The sequence below is a fragment of the Protopterus annectens genome, chromosome 4.part1, assembly GCF_019279795.1.
Source record: "Protopterus annectens isolate FY-2018-M chromosome 4.part1, PAN1.0, whole genome shotgun sequence".
Taxonomy (NCBI): Eukaryota; Metazoa; Chordata; order Ceratodontiformes; family Protopteridae; genus Protopterus; species Protopterus annectens.
In genome coordinates, this window is record NC_056734.1 from 1,008,542,623 (window position 1) to 1,008,558,533 (window position 15,911).

At 42.0% G+C, this 15,911-nt stretch overlaps 1 protein-coding gene across 1 annotated transcript in view; it reads right to left on the reverse strand.

Annotated features, from left to right (window-relative positions):
- The window catches only part of SENP5 (SUMO specific peptidase 5), a 1,029,054-nt gene that overhangs the window by 275,184 nt on the left and 737,959 nt on the right, over nucleotides 1-15,911 (reverse strand). The window contains exon 8 of the mRNA XM_044070892.1: nucleotides 3,283-3,420. Within this exon, the coding sequence (XP_043926827.1) occupies nucleotides 3,283-3,420 (138 nt within the window). The remainder of the gene's footprint in view (nucleotides 1-3,282; nucleotides 3,421-15,911) is intronic.

Genomic DNA, 15,911 nt, shown 5'->3' on the forward strand with positions numbered 1-15,911 from the left:
TGTACAGCTGTCCTGGAGGATTCAGATGAGCTCCTTGTCTTGTGTCTCTGACTCTATGGATGAAGATCTGTCTGATGCTCTGGCCGTCCACAGAGATCCCTTGACTCGGGTGACATTCTATTTGAGACCACCTTGTTTCCTTGACATTCCCAGGTATTAACAACTGAGATACTTTTGAATCTGGCCAGTGCTGTGTCCATAAATTTTGAGATACCATTGTAGCTTCCTCATCATAAGTTTGGCGAATTGAAGTACCCAGAATACATATTGCCAGATGAGATAATCCTGGAGAAGGACTGTCCTTGCAGTTGGCCAGGACTGATGAGATGCCATATGGAGTGTGATATTGGAGTTGTTTGTAGTTGTTAAAAGATTTGAAAGGGTCCTAAGTTTCAGAGGTCTTCAGGAACAGTCAGTCCTGCTGATCATAGCAGCTGGACTTTATTTAGTTCTAGAATAAGGTAGGCAGTCCCTTACTGCAGAAGCAGGCAGAATGCTGAAGAAGAGCGGGTGCAAATGAGCCAGAAACAGGCAGCGGTCCAAAGCGACACCTTTTTGAATTCCAAATAGCCTAGAGAAAGCTAGGCATCCTAGAGGAACCTTTAGCCAGATACTCTGAAACAGATAGAACCTGCCAGAATAGTCTGAAAGGATGCAATGAAATTCTTCATGAAATCAGGGCAACCGTGATGCAAATCTTAGCAATAGGAAAAGCTGGTAAAGCGCTTGTAATTCCTGCTTAGAAGATCCAGTGATCTTTGCCAGAGAGCTTAAAAGCTGAGGTAGAAAGCTGTTGTAGCGTCAGGGAATTGAACTTAGAGTGTTGAGGAAGTTGTTGCGAAAGGAACCGGAAGAATGGCCCCCTTTGAAACTACTAGGAACAGAGGCCAGTGAGGATAAAATGAGGAGAATCTCTAGCTGCCAGGACTGAACTGAATGGCCCCTATTTGACCAGCAGAGGAATTTGAGAGATATTTTCTTTCCTTTTTTCTTCCTGAATGGCTCAGTAAACTCTGAGGAGCCTTTGAAAAGTAAAAATTGCTGCCCCACGTTGTAGATTCTGGCAGCTGAATGGCTGTCTTGGGTAATTAAGTCAGAGTTTCTGCTCCAAGAACCAAGCCTCCTCCCAAAGTGGTGTGAGGCAGCCGGTGTGGCTGAGCTGAGCTCTGCAAAGGTGGAGTCTGTCTGTGAAAGGAAGGACCCCTGCCCCTACCATACCCATCATACTGGTGGTACCAACTTCTGGGCCTAGGTAACTTTGCCCTCTGCTAGGCCCACGTCTAGCAAAACCCCTGGAACAGGAATCATAGAAAAGATATGTCCACCGAGCAAACAGAGAATTTCTTCTAAAGAGTGGAGGCTGAACCTGCAAAAATCTTTACAACAAATCAGTAAGACCTAGCCTTGTCTATGCTTTTTGTAACTTCTGGCTCTCACAGAGAAGCCTGCAAGCGAAGATTGTAAAGGGCATCTAAAGAATGCTTACCTACACTCTTCAACAAATTCTGAAATCCTCACCATCTGCTAGAAGACGAACCACCTGCAAAAGCATCCACCTTAATCTTCCAATCACAACCACATTGCATTGCACTTACAAAAAACCACCTACAGAGAACTGAAGCTGCAGCTCGGTAACTCAATATGTTCAGCCAATCACAAAAAGCTAGACTTTAAAGTTGAAGAAAGATAATTTTGGTTTTTCAACAACATCATGTAATTTGTTCATTTTCTGCATGGAAGAAAGGACAGAAATAACAACTTATGCCCCCCCACCTTCCCAGCCACTTGCCTTTTTCAGTCTGGAGCAGGGACTCTTAAAAGATTCCTCTTAACTTTTAAAGGCCATAATATCTATCCTGGTAACGGTGAGGGGAGGCTAAAGAAGTATATGAGCTTCAGGCAAAATTCAAATCTATCGGTTTGGAATCAGAAGGAGGGAGGTATTCAGGGTTCAGAGAGCTCTGCATCAGAAAACCCACCAAATCTAGAAATCCTCCAGGAGGAGAGGCCTAAGCTGTCTTAGAAACAAAGGCTCCCTCAGCCTAAGGGAAAACTCCTGCAAATGAAAAACTTCCCCTTTAAAATGAAGCCTCATGGCTCCAAAAGTCTCTCATCATGAAAAATCCTGGAAAGGAGAAGCAAGTCTTCAGAGACTCAGAATCATCGAATCCAGGTAAACACATGCAGAATCAAGTTCTTAATTAAACCTCCCGAAGACTGGGGGGTAACAAAACTCCCAAAACCAATCAGCACCCTCAGAGAAACTAGCACCTGCTTAGGTAGAACCTCTAACCTCTAACTAGGAAGGTCTGCCAAAAAAAAGCCCCACTTTACCTGGGAGAAGACTGAGAAACTGCATGGAGCAGTAGGTACACAAAGAAACAGAACCCAAAGGGAGACCTGGGAGACCAAGCAACCTGGCTGCCCTCCTGAGAGGGAGGGAAGAACAGCTATAAGGTTCTCCCCTTCCATACAAAGAACCTCTACCTGAGTCACATCTTCCCATATCTTCTGCTCTCCCTGGGATATAAAAGAACGCTTTAAAGCAGCTGGCTAACCCTCTGTACCCTCCTAAGAAACGTTGTCCGCGTCTGGCGGTTCTTCCAGCCTGGGCTGCTGTTTTGTCCTTGCTTAGCTTCTTGACCGGGCATCCGCTGGCATTTTAGAATCTGTTCTCCACAAACTGGACCAGGTCAAATCTAATCAGCTCTATATTCTCCGTTTGTTAAATCTAAATAAGCAATTCAACCAACAACCCATCAGGATATTTATCACTGCGTTAAGGGAAAGCAGCTCCCATCACTAGAGAGTTTCCTGCTCAGCATATCAGGCAATCCTGTACTAATCCAGTGACTTCCAACTGCTTTTGAAGTCCATTGGAACAACGACATGGTTGCAATGAAGTCTCATATTATGGATATGTTGCTTGCAGCTATAGTCATTATGATGGAAATAATGTACAATTAGAAAAAAAAAAACAGCCTCACAGGTAATATTAAGCAATTGTAGTATATGGAATTTGTGTTGGTGGGAAGAAGTCATAAAGTGTACCACTGGTGGGAGACTATTATGAACACAGCCATGAATAAAAAAGACCTCTGCTTGACGTATAAATATGCACTTCTAAAACTGCATTTTTTTTCATTTCATACACCATTTTATGTAAGACTAAAGCTGAAGAGTACAATCCCAGAAATGCATTAGAAATTAATTAAACAAGGCATAGCAACACAAAATATGAAGCACTGCATGTCAGGCCGTAATGTGAATTAATAACCTTACCTCTACACAAAACTTGAAATGAATTCCTTGAGAATCATAAAAGGAAATAATTTTTTTCGGGATATCTACAGTAATTAGAGACCAATGAACTTCCAGATGGATTGGAATAAGCAGAAGTTTTTTCTTGAACAACTCCACCTGCGGATATAATAATACAAATAAGACAGATCATTTACTGTTTTGCACAAAGATTTACAACAAATATAGCAAACTACTGAAATGGAAAATACTGCAGAAGTACATCAATTGCTGGCTTTCAAAACTCATCCTACCTATATTACTCATTCCTTACCTAATAAAATCATACCAAATTTCACTAAAAAAATCAACCAAAAGGTCTTGCAAAGTGATCAATCGTCTCACAGGACGGAGTAAGCTTTCCTTTATGAATTTCACATCCTCTCAACCTTCTGCCTACGGTTTACATTCTCATTTCAGCAACCTTCCCATCCCCTTCAGCAGCCAATTCCATATGGCCTCTGCCACTCCCACCTCCACTCCATACATCCTTTCACTCTACTTCAGAACTGTCACATCCAAGGACATCTATTCTCTGCTCAAACAGATTAAAATACACTGCCCTCCTGGTACAGGCAAATTTCACCCACAGTTTGCCACTGTTGATACTAAATCACAAACCTGCAGAATAATATGTACAACCTGTGTATTAAGCTTATTATTATGCCTACTCTTTGGAAAAAAATGCCACTGTTAATTTGCCCTAAGAAATCTAATCCCTCCATTCCCTAGACTTTCTGCCCATTTCTATCCTCCCTACCCTAGGAAATCTAAGAAAGATTCTGTAAAAATGACTTTACTTGCAATTCACTCAATGCATCAAACAATACTACCTTCTCTCTCAAAAGCAGCATGGCTTTTGTTTAGGTTGCACTGCAGCCACAATTATCTCAGCACTCAGCGCAACACTCTACTTGGAATGGACAAAGGTCTAATTACTGCAGCCATTTTTTATTGCTCTCACCAGAGCCTTGTCAATCACTCAATTCTCCTACACCATCTCACTGAAAGAGGCACTAGTGATGACATACCTCGATGACTCAAAGTTTACCTCTCTAACCACCACTTCTCAGTAAATGTCAAATCAATCTCTTCATTAGTCATCTCTGCAGAAATGGTATCCACCAGGAATCTATTGTGGCACTTCCCCTTGTTTCTATATACATTAACAGAATTCCTTTTGATTTACCCTATCTTCTTTCTCCTGCTTTATGCTGGTGACATGGTCCTATTCTGCTCCAACCATTCTGTCTCTTCTCTTGAGCTCTAAATTCAGACCGATTTTTATGCCTTATTCAATGAGTTAAAGATAAATAATTAAAGCTCAACTCCTCTAAAAATAAAGCAATGTTTTTTTGTACTAGGCAAAAGCTCACTTCTGTCTCCAGACCTCTACAAATGATGGATGAAAAACACAACTGCATATGTCAATTCATTCAAATACCTATGGATTTGGTTGGACCACTTCCTAAATTTCCATCTCCACTTGGACAATACCCATACTCACACCCACAAATAACTCTCGCCTATTCTAGACTACTAGGCTCTCCCATTTTCTACTCGGGCTATAGAAGAATGCAATAGTAAAGGTATCTTACTGGCTCAGCTAGCATATTGTCTCAATCTGACTGGTGTCTCTAAAAGAAATGCATCTGTTAATCAAGCCATCTCAAATGCCTTATGCAGATTCATCACCCCCCCCCCCCCAAGTAATGAACAATACTGTAAAACCATTGAAAAGGCTAACTGGCTACCTGTGAAACAATGTGCTGATTTTCTACGAGTCACTCAACTGTTTAAACTTAAGGAGGAGACTACCCACGGCACAAGCCTCTATTAGCAATGCACCAATGTACAATCTTAGAAATCTTAACCACTCTGGCCCTCTCATTTTAAACTCACAAAACTAGGCTTTAGTACACAGGCCATGGTCCCAAACTGTGGCAATCTCCCTTTTTTTTCCTTAAAGATTCCTCTTACCACATTTTCTGATCAGAACTAAAAGCTCATTACAACTGCTTACTCTGTATTCATGTAACAACTACTTCCAAGCCTATTTATGTATTGTATTTTTTATTTACCTTTGTTGACAGGGTTAGTCCAACTAAGATAGTGGCCTCTTTTCAGAGGAAATTTGGCCAGGGCAATGGAGAACTTCCCTTACTCTTTTTGATAGGTGCCATGGAATCTTTTACATCCACCTGAGATACCACTACCTCCAGCAGATGTTCTATCTACATGCCTTTTTCTGATTATACTTTTATTTGATTCTTAAAGCACGTTAGCTCCGATACCCACTCTGTATATAATGCATACACACATTATGTTCTGTCACTCTGTAAATAATGTCATGTATCTAATTTCTTTATACACTCAAGCAAACTCAGTCAATTTCTATACAACAAATATATATTTCATTTAATCATTCACTCGGTCTTTAATGCCGTGTATATATTATGCTTACCCCTGGGCTGAGACTAAAATAGGTCTAATAGGATAAGTGCTCTACTCTAGCTAATAAAATAAAAATCTTTTCAAAGCTTTAAAAAAAAAATCTTGATTTATCACATTATTAATTTGTGATGCATTTCATTATTTATACATTTCAGACTTTAGCTCTATTCTTTTATTCATGTGATTAGAACATACTCCTCCACTTCAGCTCCTACAACCTAGATGTTTTAGTCATCCACATGTATACTGTTTGCAAATGCACCATTAATTCTTATGAAAATGACCTGCTCCATCTTTTAATGAGCCCAACTCTACAATCTTTTAATTAGTTATTTATTTTAACACTGACTAACTTGCAGCTGGTTTACTCTATGATTTCTACTTATGTATAATTACTTTTTCAGCTGCTAACAGCATTAAACTTAATCTTGCTATGTCAACATTTCTGACCCTATACCCAACCTGGGTCAGGACATTCTGCAGGCATCCTTGAACTTGAATCTCCACATATTCCCAGAAAAGGGTCTATATCACAATGTCGAATATCGAACCGTTATGTTCGAAACCCAGCAAAACTGAAAGCACAAAACAAAAAAATTAACCTTAAACCTAAACTGAAGTGGGGGGGCTTCGGCCCCCACACCCCCCTACTTAAATATACCAACTCCGAGATCGCACCACAGTGGAGGAAACAGCAAAGCCCCAAAAACGGCCCACCAATTTTTTTCCCTGGGGAAAAAGTCGATGTGCCATGGCTTCGCTATTTTCCACTTTTGGACTTTAGGGTTCGATATTACAACGTTCAAACTTGCTTTAGTTCAACGTTGTAATATGGACCCCTCCCCCCAGAAAATGTGTTCCTAACTTCCTCTACTATTCACATCTTCAACAGCTGCTTTCCAGATGCAGAAATATTCTTTGAAGTCTACATGGAATGTAAAACATATCCTAAATATTCTGGATATAATATAGCATACCTAGAGGCCTTACAAATTTCCTCCCATTACTGTTTTGTAACTTATCATTCTAATCTTCCTTCCCACTGTTTTTTTTAAATCTGATCAGATTTTTTTTTTAATTTCTAGAATTCTCATCTAACTACATGCCTTACTGATGATTCCTTTCTTAACAGTATCTTCTCTTTCTGATTCCAATCTTGCTTTTTACCTTCCAATCTTGCTTTTTTCCCACTTTCTGAAAGTTAAAGTTCAGTTACATATTTGCTGTTCTGAACTGTTTGGAAGTTTCTAGAAGGCCAGTGCTTGTTTGGGCTAAAGGGAAGTCTCTGTGTTCACCAGTGGGAGTGGTTAACACTGAACAGCCTGCCTGTCCTTGGAGGAGTGGTTACTACATAGAAGCTGTAGTTTTATTGGCCATTTTGGGTCAATTCTAAACTCCTTGATGTCTCTCTCTTAAAACCCTACAGTGCCGCCTAAACAGGTTTAAACTATTCCAGGCTCCACATAGTCTGCTCTTCACTTTTTCCCTTAGAACTGTTCAAACTCTCAAAGTAATCATTCTATTCTCTTTCTAAAGCCCTGCACTTGTTCAGCTCTTATAAGAAAACACTAGCTAACTAAAGCACTACACCCTCCTTAACTTCTCATAAGTATTAGGCTCCCGATTGGTCATTCCTGATCAAGTGAAAAACCAGTTCCCTTCCCTAATCTGATCAGTAAAAAAAACAGTTCCCTATACTAATCTGGTATGTCCAATGGTCAGTTTCAAGGTTACTCTCCAGTCCAGCTGGTGAATCTGGGAATTTTGAGGCAATGTTACAATTGCCTTATTTACACAGACAACCCTCTCCTCCTTCCAACAAACTCTAATACATGTAAGAGATGCAGTTACACAGCCAAACTGGAGGCAGAGCTCTCTCAACCCAAGACTGGCACAGTCAGTCAGGAGGAAAAGGTAACCACCCACACCACAAATCCAGTCTCACACAGACCTATTGCATCTGCATACCCAACACAAACACACAAAAACATACTTGGAGGCTCTAAATAAAAATCTGCCTAAACAGCAAAGACCTCCTAAGCAGATATCCAAGCAACAGCCACCCCTCAACAATACCCACGAATCACATATCTCACAAAATCAGTGTGCCTCACAGTCACAGCCCTTAAGGCCAAACACACCAAATACACTTGTTATAGGGGACTCTAGTGTCTGGCACACTGACGTCCCGCTCACCAACAAGGAGAAGGTCACTGTAAGCTGCCTGTCGGGTGCCAGGATCCACCACATAACGCAAGCACTCAGGTCACTCCAAAGCAAGTACAAGTATGACTCCGTCATTGTCCATGCTGGAGTGAATGACCTGAGACGTACCTCCCTGGACTACATGAAAAGAGACATAGAGGAGCTCTCTGACCATGTTGCCCAGGCCGGTATGACCCTGACCTTGAGTAGCATCTTGCCCTCACCAAGAATGATGCCACAGTATAAAGACAAAATGATCAGTTTCAACAATTGGCTAAAGTATTGGTGTTATTCAAAGTGGATCCAGTGTCTGTCAGCCTGGGATGACATGCTCGACAAGCCACGTTGCTTCGCTAGGGACGGCTTGCACCTGTCACCCTTAGGCTTTCGTATACTGGCCAAGGCTCTTGCCACCCCCATAGTGCCTTTTTTAGGCAAGGCTCAAAGGGCAAATCCACCTCCATAGACAACCCAAGGATAAAAAAACTAAAGGTAATGCTACTCAATGCCAGAAGTCTAAACCTCAAGATGCACGCACTCGAGGCTCTCCCTCAGTATGGAGAAAATCAATGTCTGTGCAGTAACAGAAACCTGGTTCAAGGCTCCTGAAAGCACCCCAGCACTACCAGGTTATAACTCACACCATGCGTTTCGGCCCCAAAACTCAGACCGAAGCACAAAAGGAGGGGGAGTATCTATATTCATCAAAGATACCTTCACCTCCAGGTTAGTGGCACTGCACGAAGCATCAGAAACCATCCACGTGCAACTAACAACGGGCAAAACTGCCTTTCAGTTTTGTAGCCTGCTACAGAACACCCTCCCTATTACAGGAACCCCATTTGGCATTCCTGAGAACACTGGAGAATATGAAGGTCTCTCCAAACACTATGTTATTGGGTGACTTCAACTACCCAAGCATTAAGCCCAAACACCCTCGCACAATGGTTCCTTGAATTTATAAACTCTAACACAATGGAACAACTGGTCACCACTCCCACAAAAGGGAACTACATATTGGACCTGGTCATCACCAACATGGGGACTCTATGTTCCACACCAGAGGTAAACCCCTCATTGGTAAGATCAGACCATAAACAAATTTCCCTGGACATCCACATCCCGTCCCCACCCCCAGCCAAGGAAATCACTGTAAAGAATTTCTCAAAAGCCAACTTTGCATTTCTCAAGACTGAGGTGGAATCCTTCAAAGCCCCTGGGCCAGAGGATAATACAGCCCAATCCGCAGAATCCTTTACAAATGCATTCTAAGAGCACCTGCAGGAATGCATGGATCATGCTATGCCAAATAAAACCAAGACTCACTCCTCCAAAAGCAGGTGACCGGTCTGGTGGAACCCAGCCATAAATAAGCTATACAACAGAAGAAGGAAGCTACTACATGACAGAGCAAAATCCCAAAAAGGGAAGGCATCTCTGATCAGTATTAGCAAGAAACTTCGATCCCTCATAAAATCATCAAAGGCCAGCTTCGAAAGAAAAATTGCCCTAGACACTAAAGATAATCACAAGGCCTTCTTTAGTTATGTCAGGAACATGGGTGGAAACTCCCAGATATGCTCTGAATTGTTGCATAATGGTACAAAATATACCGAACCTACAGACATAGCCAACATCCTGGCAGACAGATTCAGCAAACTTCTCCCCTTCCCCAAAGGAGCAAATGCCTATCCCAACTGAATATAACCTCCTGACATCACAGATGCACAGGTGAAAGCTGCCCTCTCCAAAGCAAAAACACAGCATCTATGGGACCAGACGGTGTCCCAGGCTGTGTCTTACACGAGCTCCAAGAAGAACTGAACCCTCACATTAAGTCACTATTCAAACTTAGCCTTACTACAGGATATGTACCCAAAGAATGGCGTACAGCTACAGTGGTCCCACTCCACAAAGGTGGTGCCACAACGGACCCCGGAAACTATCGCCCCATAAGCCTGACTAGTCTGGTCTGTAAAGCTATGGAGCGTATTATCATGGAACTCATAAACAAAGACATTGGGAGCCTCCAGACACTGGACCCTACCCAATTCGGCTTTGTTAAGGGCAGATCTTGCCTCTTAAACCTAGTGGATTTCTTTGAAACAGTTACCAAAGCCATAGAGGAGGGCAAGGTAGTCCACACAGCCTACCTGGACCTTGCAAAAGCCTTCGACACAATACCCCACTCGGGCATCATAAATAAGCTTACCAGCTTAAATATCAACTCCTATATAACAAGATGGGTTGCAAACTGGCTCAGAGATAGAACCCACATGGTCAGAATCGCAGGTGCCATGTCCGACTCCAAACCAGTTACAAGTGGCGTCCCACAGGGCTCAGTTCTGGGACCTCTCTTGTTCGGTATATACTTCTCTGAGGTTCAGGCTAACACGGGGGGATTATGGCTGACAAAGTTTGCAGATGACTGCAAACTGGGGGCCATAATCGAATCTCCAGTTGACACAAGCATCCTCCAAAAGGGTCTCACAGAGACGGATGCTTGGTGCCAGAGCCACGGCCTCAAGCTAAATGCTAAAAAGTGCATAGACATCCCCTTTGAGAAAAACAAGGTGCCCTCAAATTACCACATAGGTGGTAATCCATTAAGTACGGAAGAAGTAATTAGAGATTTGGGGACCAACGTAGATAGTAATTCTCTTCTTTGATAATCATGTTGCCAAAGTGGTTAGAAAGACCTTCTATATAGCCCACCTTATCACGAAAGGGTTCGCATCTAGATCAAGAGAGGTCATTGTGCCACTCTACTCATCAGGCCCATAATTGAATACAATGCCCCTTTTGGGATGTACCTTACCTGACACCTGCAGCAACTGGAGAGACCCCAAAAGTACCTCACCAAGAGGATCATGGGCTACAAACAGATGTCCTATGCAGCTCGACTAAAGAAACTCCAGCTCTAATCAGTTGCTTACCGCCTACTCAGAGGCGATCTATGCCTGACGTACAAAGCCATGTCAAACCCAGAATTAATGGACATGCTTCACCTCAAAAAATCCAAGTCCCTTAGAACTACACGCTCCAGGGACCTAAACCTCAGCACAAAAATGACATGCTGGAGGGACAGATTCATTTCCCAGAGGCTCCCCTCACTCTGGAATAGAATCCCAATTCATGTTAGACATAGCCCCTCGCTGACCCTCTTCAAGCGGAATCTGGACGCGTGGATGGGAAATTGCAAATTCACCCCTGGGATCTCTTCTGTGTCCCTGCTAGACAGAGGCACAGTAAACTAATCTTAAAAGGGTACCTTCTGTGACCTACTTTACAGAGGCACAGTAGGCTAATCTAATAGGGAGGCAGAAGCCAAATACACTCTAGCTAGGCTTATAAATGCCCTAGGGCAGATAGCCTAGTATCTACCTATGAACCTATGATTCCACTAAAAACGCTACTAGAGCTGGTCTGCACTCAACATTTCCATCTCTCCCTCTGTCTGTCTAAATTCTGTTATCAGTCCCTGATAAGGAAGACATTTTTTCTGAAATGCAGGTCAAACACCTGCTTGGCTTCTTCACGCTCTTACCACATTCCCTTCCAACTCCTCCTATTATTGAGGCTCTTGTTTTTAGCTTCTCCAGACACTTGGAAAACTTTGCCAATTTTATGTACCTTAGTCATACTATTTTTCCTACCGTCCACTCTCAATCGTTTAGTCTTTATGACATTGTCTGCCACTTTAAATTTAACACTCTGTACAGTCATTTACATTCTTCTTAAGGGCTTGTTTCCAAAACCCTAGACTCTCTGCATTCCCTTATATTTGCACCTTGCGCCACTATTTTTTTTCACTTTTTCTCCTCTTAATCTCATTTATGTTGGTCTTAAAGTATACCTTCAAATCTAGTTGTCCTAAACCACCCTGTTTAATAGAAGAATCAAATATCCCACTTTACTCTTGCCCTCTTCCCTTTTCAAATAAATTCCTCTAACTCTAATAATCATCCAAAACCTTCCCTCTAGCTAATAAAAGTATGCTTGACCTGCATACAGGACCAAAGGAAATAAGACATTTTCAGGACCTTTACCTTACTGTCCCCACATCCATGGACATCAGTTTCCAACTGGACTCCTCTCACATATCCTTAGCTGCCACAACATAGTCCTTTTTAATCCATGTGCCTAAATACCTCGACAACCCCCCCCCATTTCCCCATTTTGTACATGGGGAGAGGGTGTCACATCAACAGTCACCATCACCTAGTGTCAATGTTCATACCATTAGGTGCGTCATGTCCCCATAAATATGGGTATTGTTGAGCTAATTCATATAGGCACATAATTTACTGCTATAGGCCTTTGTTTTACCTTTATTTATTTTGCATCCCGAAAACACCTGAAACTGTCTTAAAAAATTACGCAACATCCAAATGTCAAATTCAAAGTACAAGATATCATTATCCACAAAGAAACTAGTTTTCTTGGCCAACGTGGAAATTACATTCCCTGAACCTGCGGATCATGTATTGTTTCAGCTAAAGGCTACAAGTATATAGCAAATAAGAGAGAGGGAAGGTAACATCTCTGCCTGGTCCCTTGATTCTGACTCAAGTTAGCAGAAACAACTCCTCCCACCTTTATTTTAACCACTGGACCAACTTATATTCTCCTTACTAAATATACTATACTATTTGGGAATGCAAATGTTAACACTACCCTACTCACCAATTCCCAAGAAACCCCATTAGCTAACCAATAATGAAGCAAACCCTATTTACTAATTGATAAAAGTATTAATGAGTTGTGCCGAAACTGAATAACTAGAGATAAAGCCACAACGCTATTTTACTTCTCAAGACTAGTCATTCATTAAGTGCTATTTTCAAATAAGGTAAGGATAAAGCAAATATTTACAGATTTTTTTTCTACATATAGGAGGGGAACACAAGACATATCAGTCTTGCCAGAATGTTCTATTTATGTCAAGTAGTGGTGTTCATTTTATAATTGTGCAAAAGATGCATCAGGGCTGGATCTGAGGATGCCTTATATGCCAGGCATAGATCACCTCTCAGTAATCTGTAGGAGAATTAGTATAGCGAAAGGCCCTTAAGGGGATCTGCGTAGAACAGTGTGTTAATACCCTGGATTCTCCTGGAGAGGAGCCTCTGTGGGCATTACAACTGCTGCAAATGCCTGGTCAGGTACATGCAAAAGGGGCACTGTACTCAATGATGGGACTGTTAAGGGTCAAGTAAAGTGGTACTATAACTTCCTTAGACCTGGATGCCATACCCTTTCTTGTAGGTTGTGTGACAGAGGCTCTTGACATTAGCTTTGACGTCCGATAAGTTGATGCCAAACAGAAATGGGCCCAGCACAGATACCTGAAATACTCCACTGGTGATCAATCTCAAGGTGGATGCTGTCTCGCCAATCCAGACTTCTTTGGTCCTGTCTGTGAGCCAGCTGGCAATCCAGAGAGTTATGTAGGGATTTGTGCTTAATTTGGTGAGTTGGTCAACAATACCTGAACAGGGGAGCATGTCAAATGACTTGGCCAGATCAATGTAGGCAGTCTGCAGAACCTTCCCCTCATCCATTGCTTTGGTGATCCTCTCAAAGTCATCTAGCAGGTTAAGTGGGCAAGACCTTCCCTTGACAAAGCCAAATAAGGATGGGTTCAGTGTCTGTAGACTGCAAGTGTCCTTGTTGATCACTTCCATGACAATTTGTTCCATGACATAGTATATTAGACATGTCAGAATTATGAGTATGTAGTTTTTGGCATCAGCTGATAGACCAAACTTGTGAAGAGGGAACACCATTGCAGTCCTCCATTCACTTGGTACATGACCTGTTTTGAGGCTGTAGTTGGGAAAGTACCTCAAGTGGTGCTGAAAAGTCATGTTTTAAGCTATGTAAAAAAGCAACCCAGAATACTGTTGGTGCCTTTCGAGGTGTTTTTAGCCTTGGCAAGCATCACCAAGAACTGCTCCGAGCTGACAGCTGGGGGGATAAACTAGAAGGAATTTCACAGGGGGTAGCTGGGACAAGTGGGGAATGAAGTTTGAGCTGAATTAAACAGCCAGCAGATTCACTATGACTCACTGCTCAGTGAAATTGGTGATATTTACCATCAATTCAGCACGTTGCTGAATTGGTGGTAAATGTTACCTATTCAGCAAACTGCTGTGTTACCTTTAAGGTTTCAAATATAACTGAAAGCTGTCTTATGGCTGTCCTTAGCTTGACAGACTGTCCAAAAAGGCCAACTACAAGTTCAGGATAATCTGCTTAGTTTAATCAGCGAGTTCTTGTTTTTATGAGAGGAGCTCTTTCTGATTTTGGCCATGACTTTTTTCCTTTTGTTGCATACCCTGTTAAGGTTGGGATTCCACTAGTGTGGTTTGCTTTTGGTAGGTACAGCAGCCTCTATGCAGTTATTCAAGTATTTTGACAGGGTTTCTGTGAACAATTCTGCATAGGCTGCTGTGATCTCAGGGTCTGGGGGCATTGGATTTTGACAAAATGTTGCTCAGTAGGTTGCAGTTTGTCTTGGAATAGTTCCAAACCGTTACTGGTTTGGTTTTCTAAGTTGATTTTTATTTTGAAGGACACAGCTCTGTGATTTGACCTCACCAGTGAGGACATGAGATGGGGAGGGGGGGGGGTGTGAGTGGGTCTGGGGCAGCACTCACTCATGTTGGTGAGTACTAGGTCTTGTATGTTTGAACCTCTGGTTGGAGTACTCAAAATGTTCCAGGGTATTTGTGTTTAAGTCCACAAAACATTGTGCCTGTGTCTTTTATGGCAGTGTTTGTCTCTCAGTCTATGGAGGGGTAGCTAAAGTCCCCCATGAATAGGGTATTTGGCTGGACTGTGTGTGTCTAGTAGGCCTAGGTATGACTTCCGAGATTCTTGGGGCAGAGATGGTGACTTGTAGCTAGCAAGGATATGGTAAGGGACTTTAGCTATGGTGACTTGCAAGTGGATGAACTACAGTGCATCATCCTGTTTAACCAACCTAGAGGTATACTTGTTGATGATGTACAGCAACACACCTACAATAATGTTAAAACATTTAACATAAAATATACAAATAAAAAGCTATTTTACTTAAATTTCTCCATCTATTTGGATCCGTCATGTGCAAGCAGAACAAAATGAGAGCCATAAGCTTTAGCTTCCAACACATTTCAAAATAAGGAGCACATAATGATGTCGACACTCAACAATTTCTTTGCTATTTACTAAGTTCACAATATTATTGGGACTTTCAAGATGACTGCACATTGAGTAACAGCTTAAATTCAGCTCTCCCAGTGTAAAATCGGAAACTCAGAAGAGAGAGAGAGCGCCAAATTAACTAATTTTTTGGGTAAATTTCAGTAACTAGCTAGTGAGTACAATGCCTGGATGCCAGCAAAAAATAAATTCAGAGAACCTGGAAGAAAATCAACCACAAAAGGTGAGGGGAAAAAACACTGACTGGGAAGAATTCTGCAGCTGTTCAGCAAAAAGCATTGCAAGTTCCACCTTTGGTGCAAGACATTTTTTCCTCTAGGTTAGTAGAAGTCTTAAGTCAAATGTAAATGAAACACTAAACTCAAATAACAAAAGGCTGAATAAAACAAAAGTTTTAAACAGATATTTAAATGAGGTGATAAAATAAGTTATGTACTCACCATAATGTTCGATGTACGTAGTCCATCTTGCCTCACATTCTTACCCGTGGGTTCGGAGCCGAATTTCGGCTCCGACTCGGCTGATTTTACTAGCTCGAAGTCTTTCATTGGCTGGGCTAAGTAGGTATCCCATGGTGCACTGCTCCATATCCCCAGATCTAGTTTGCTGCGAACTCATTTGTACTCCATGCACACATCACATCCAGGTAAGGAATAAGCTAAGCAAGGGAACTCTGCAGATAACAACCTAACCTCCAAATCCTCCAGGAAGGGGGGAAGGTGAGAGGGTAAGTAAGAATGTGA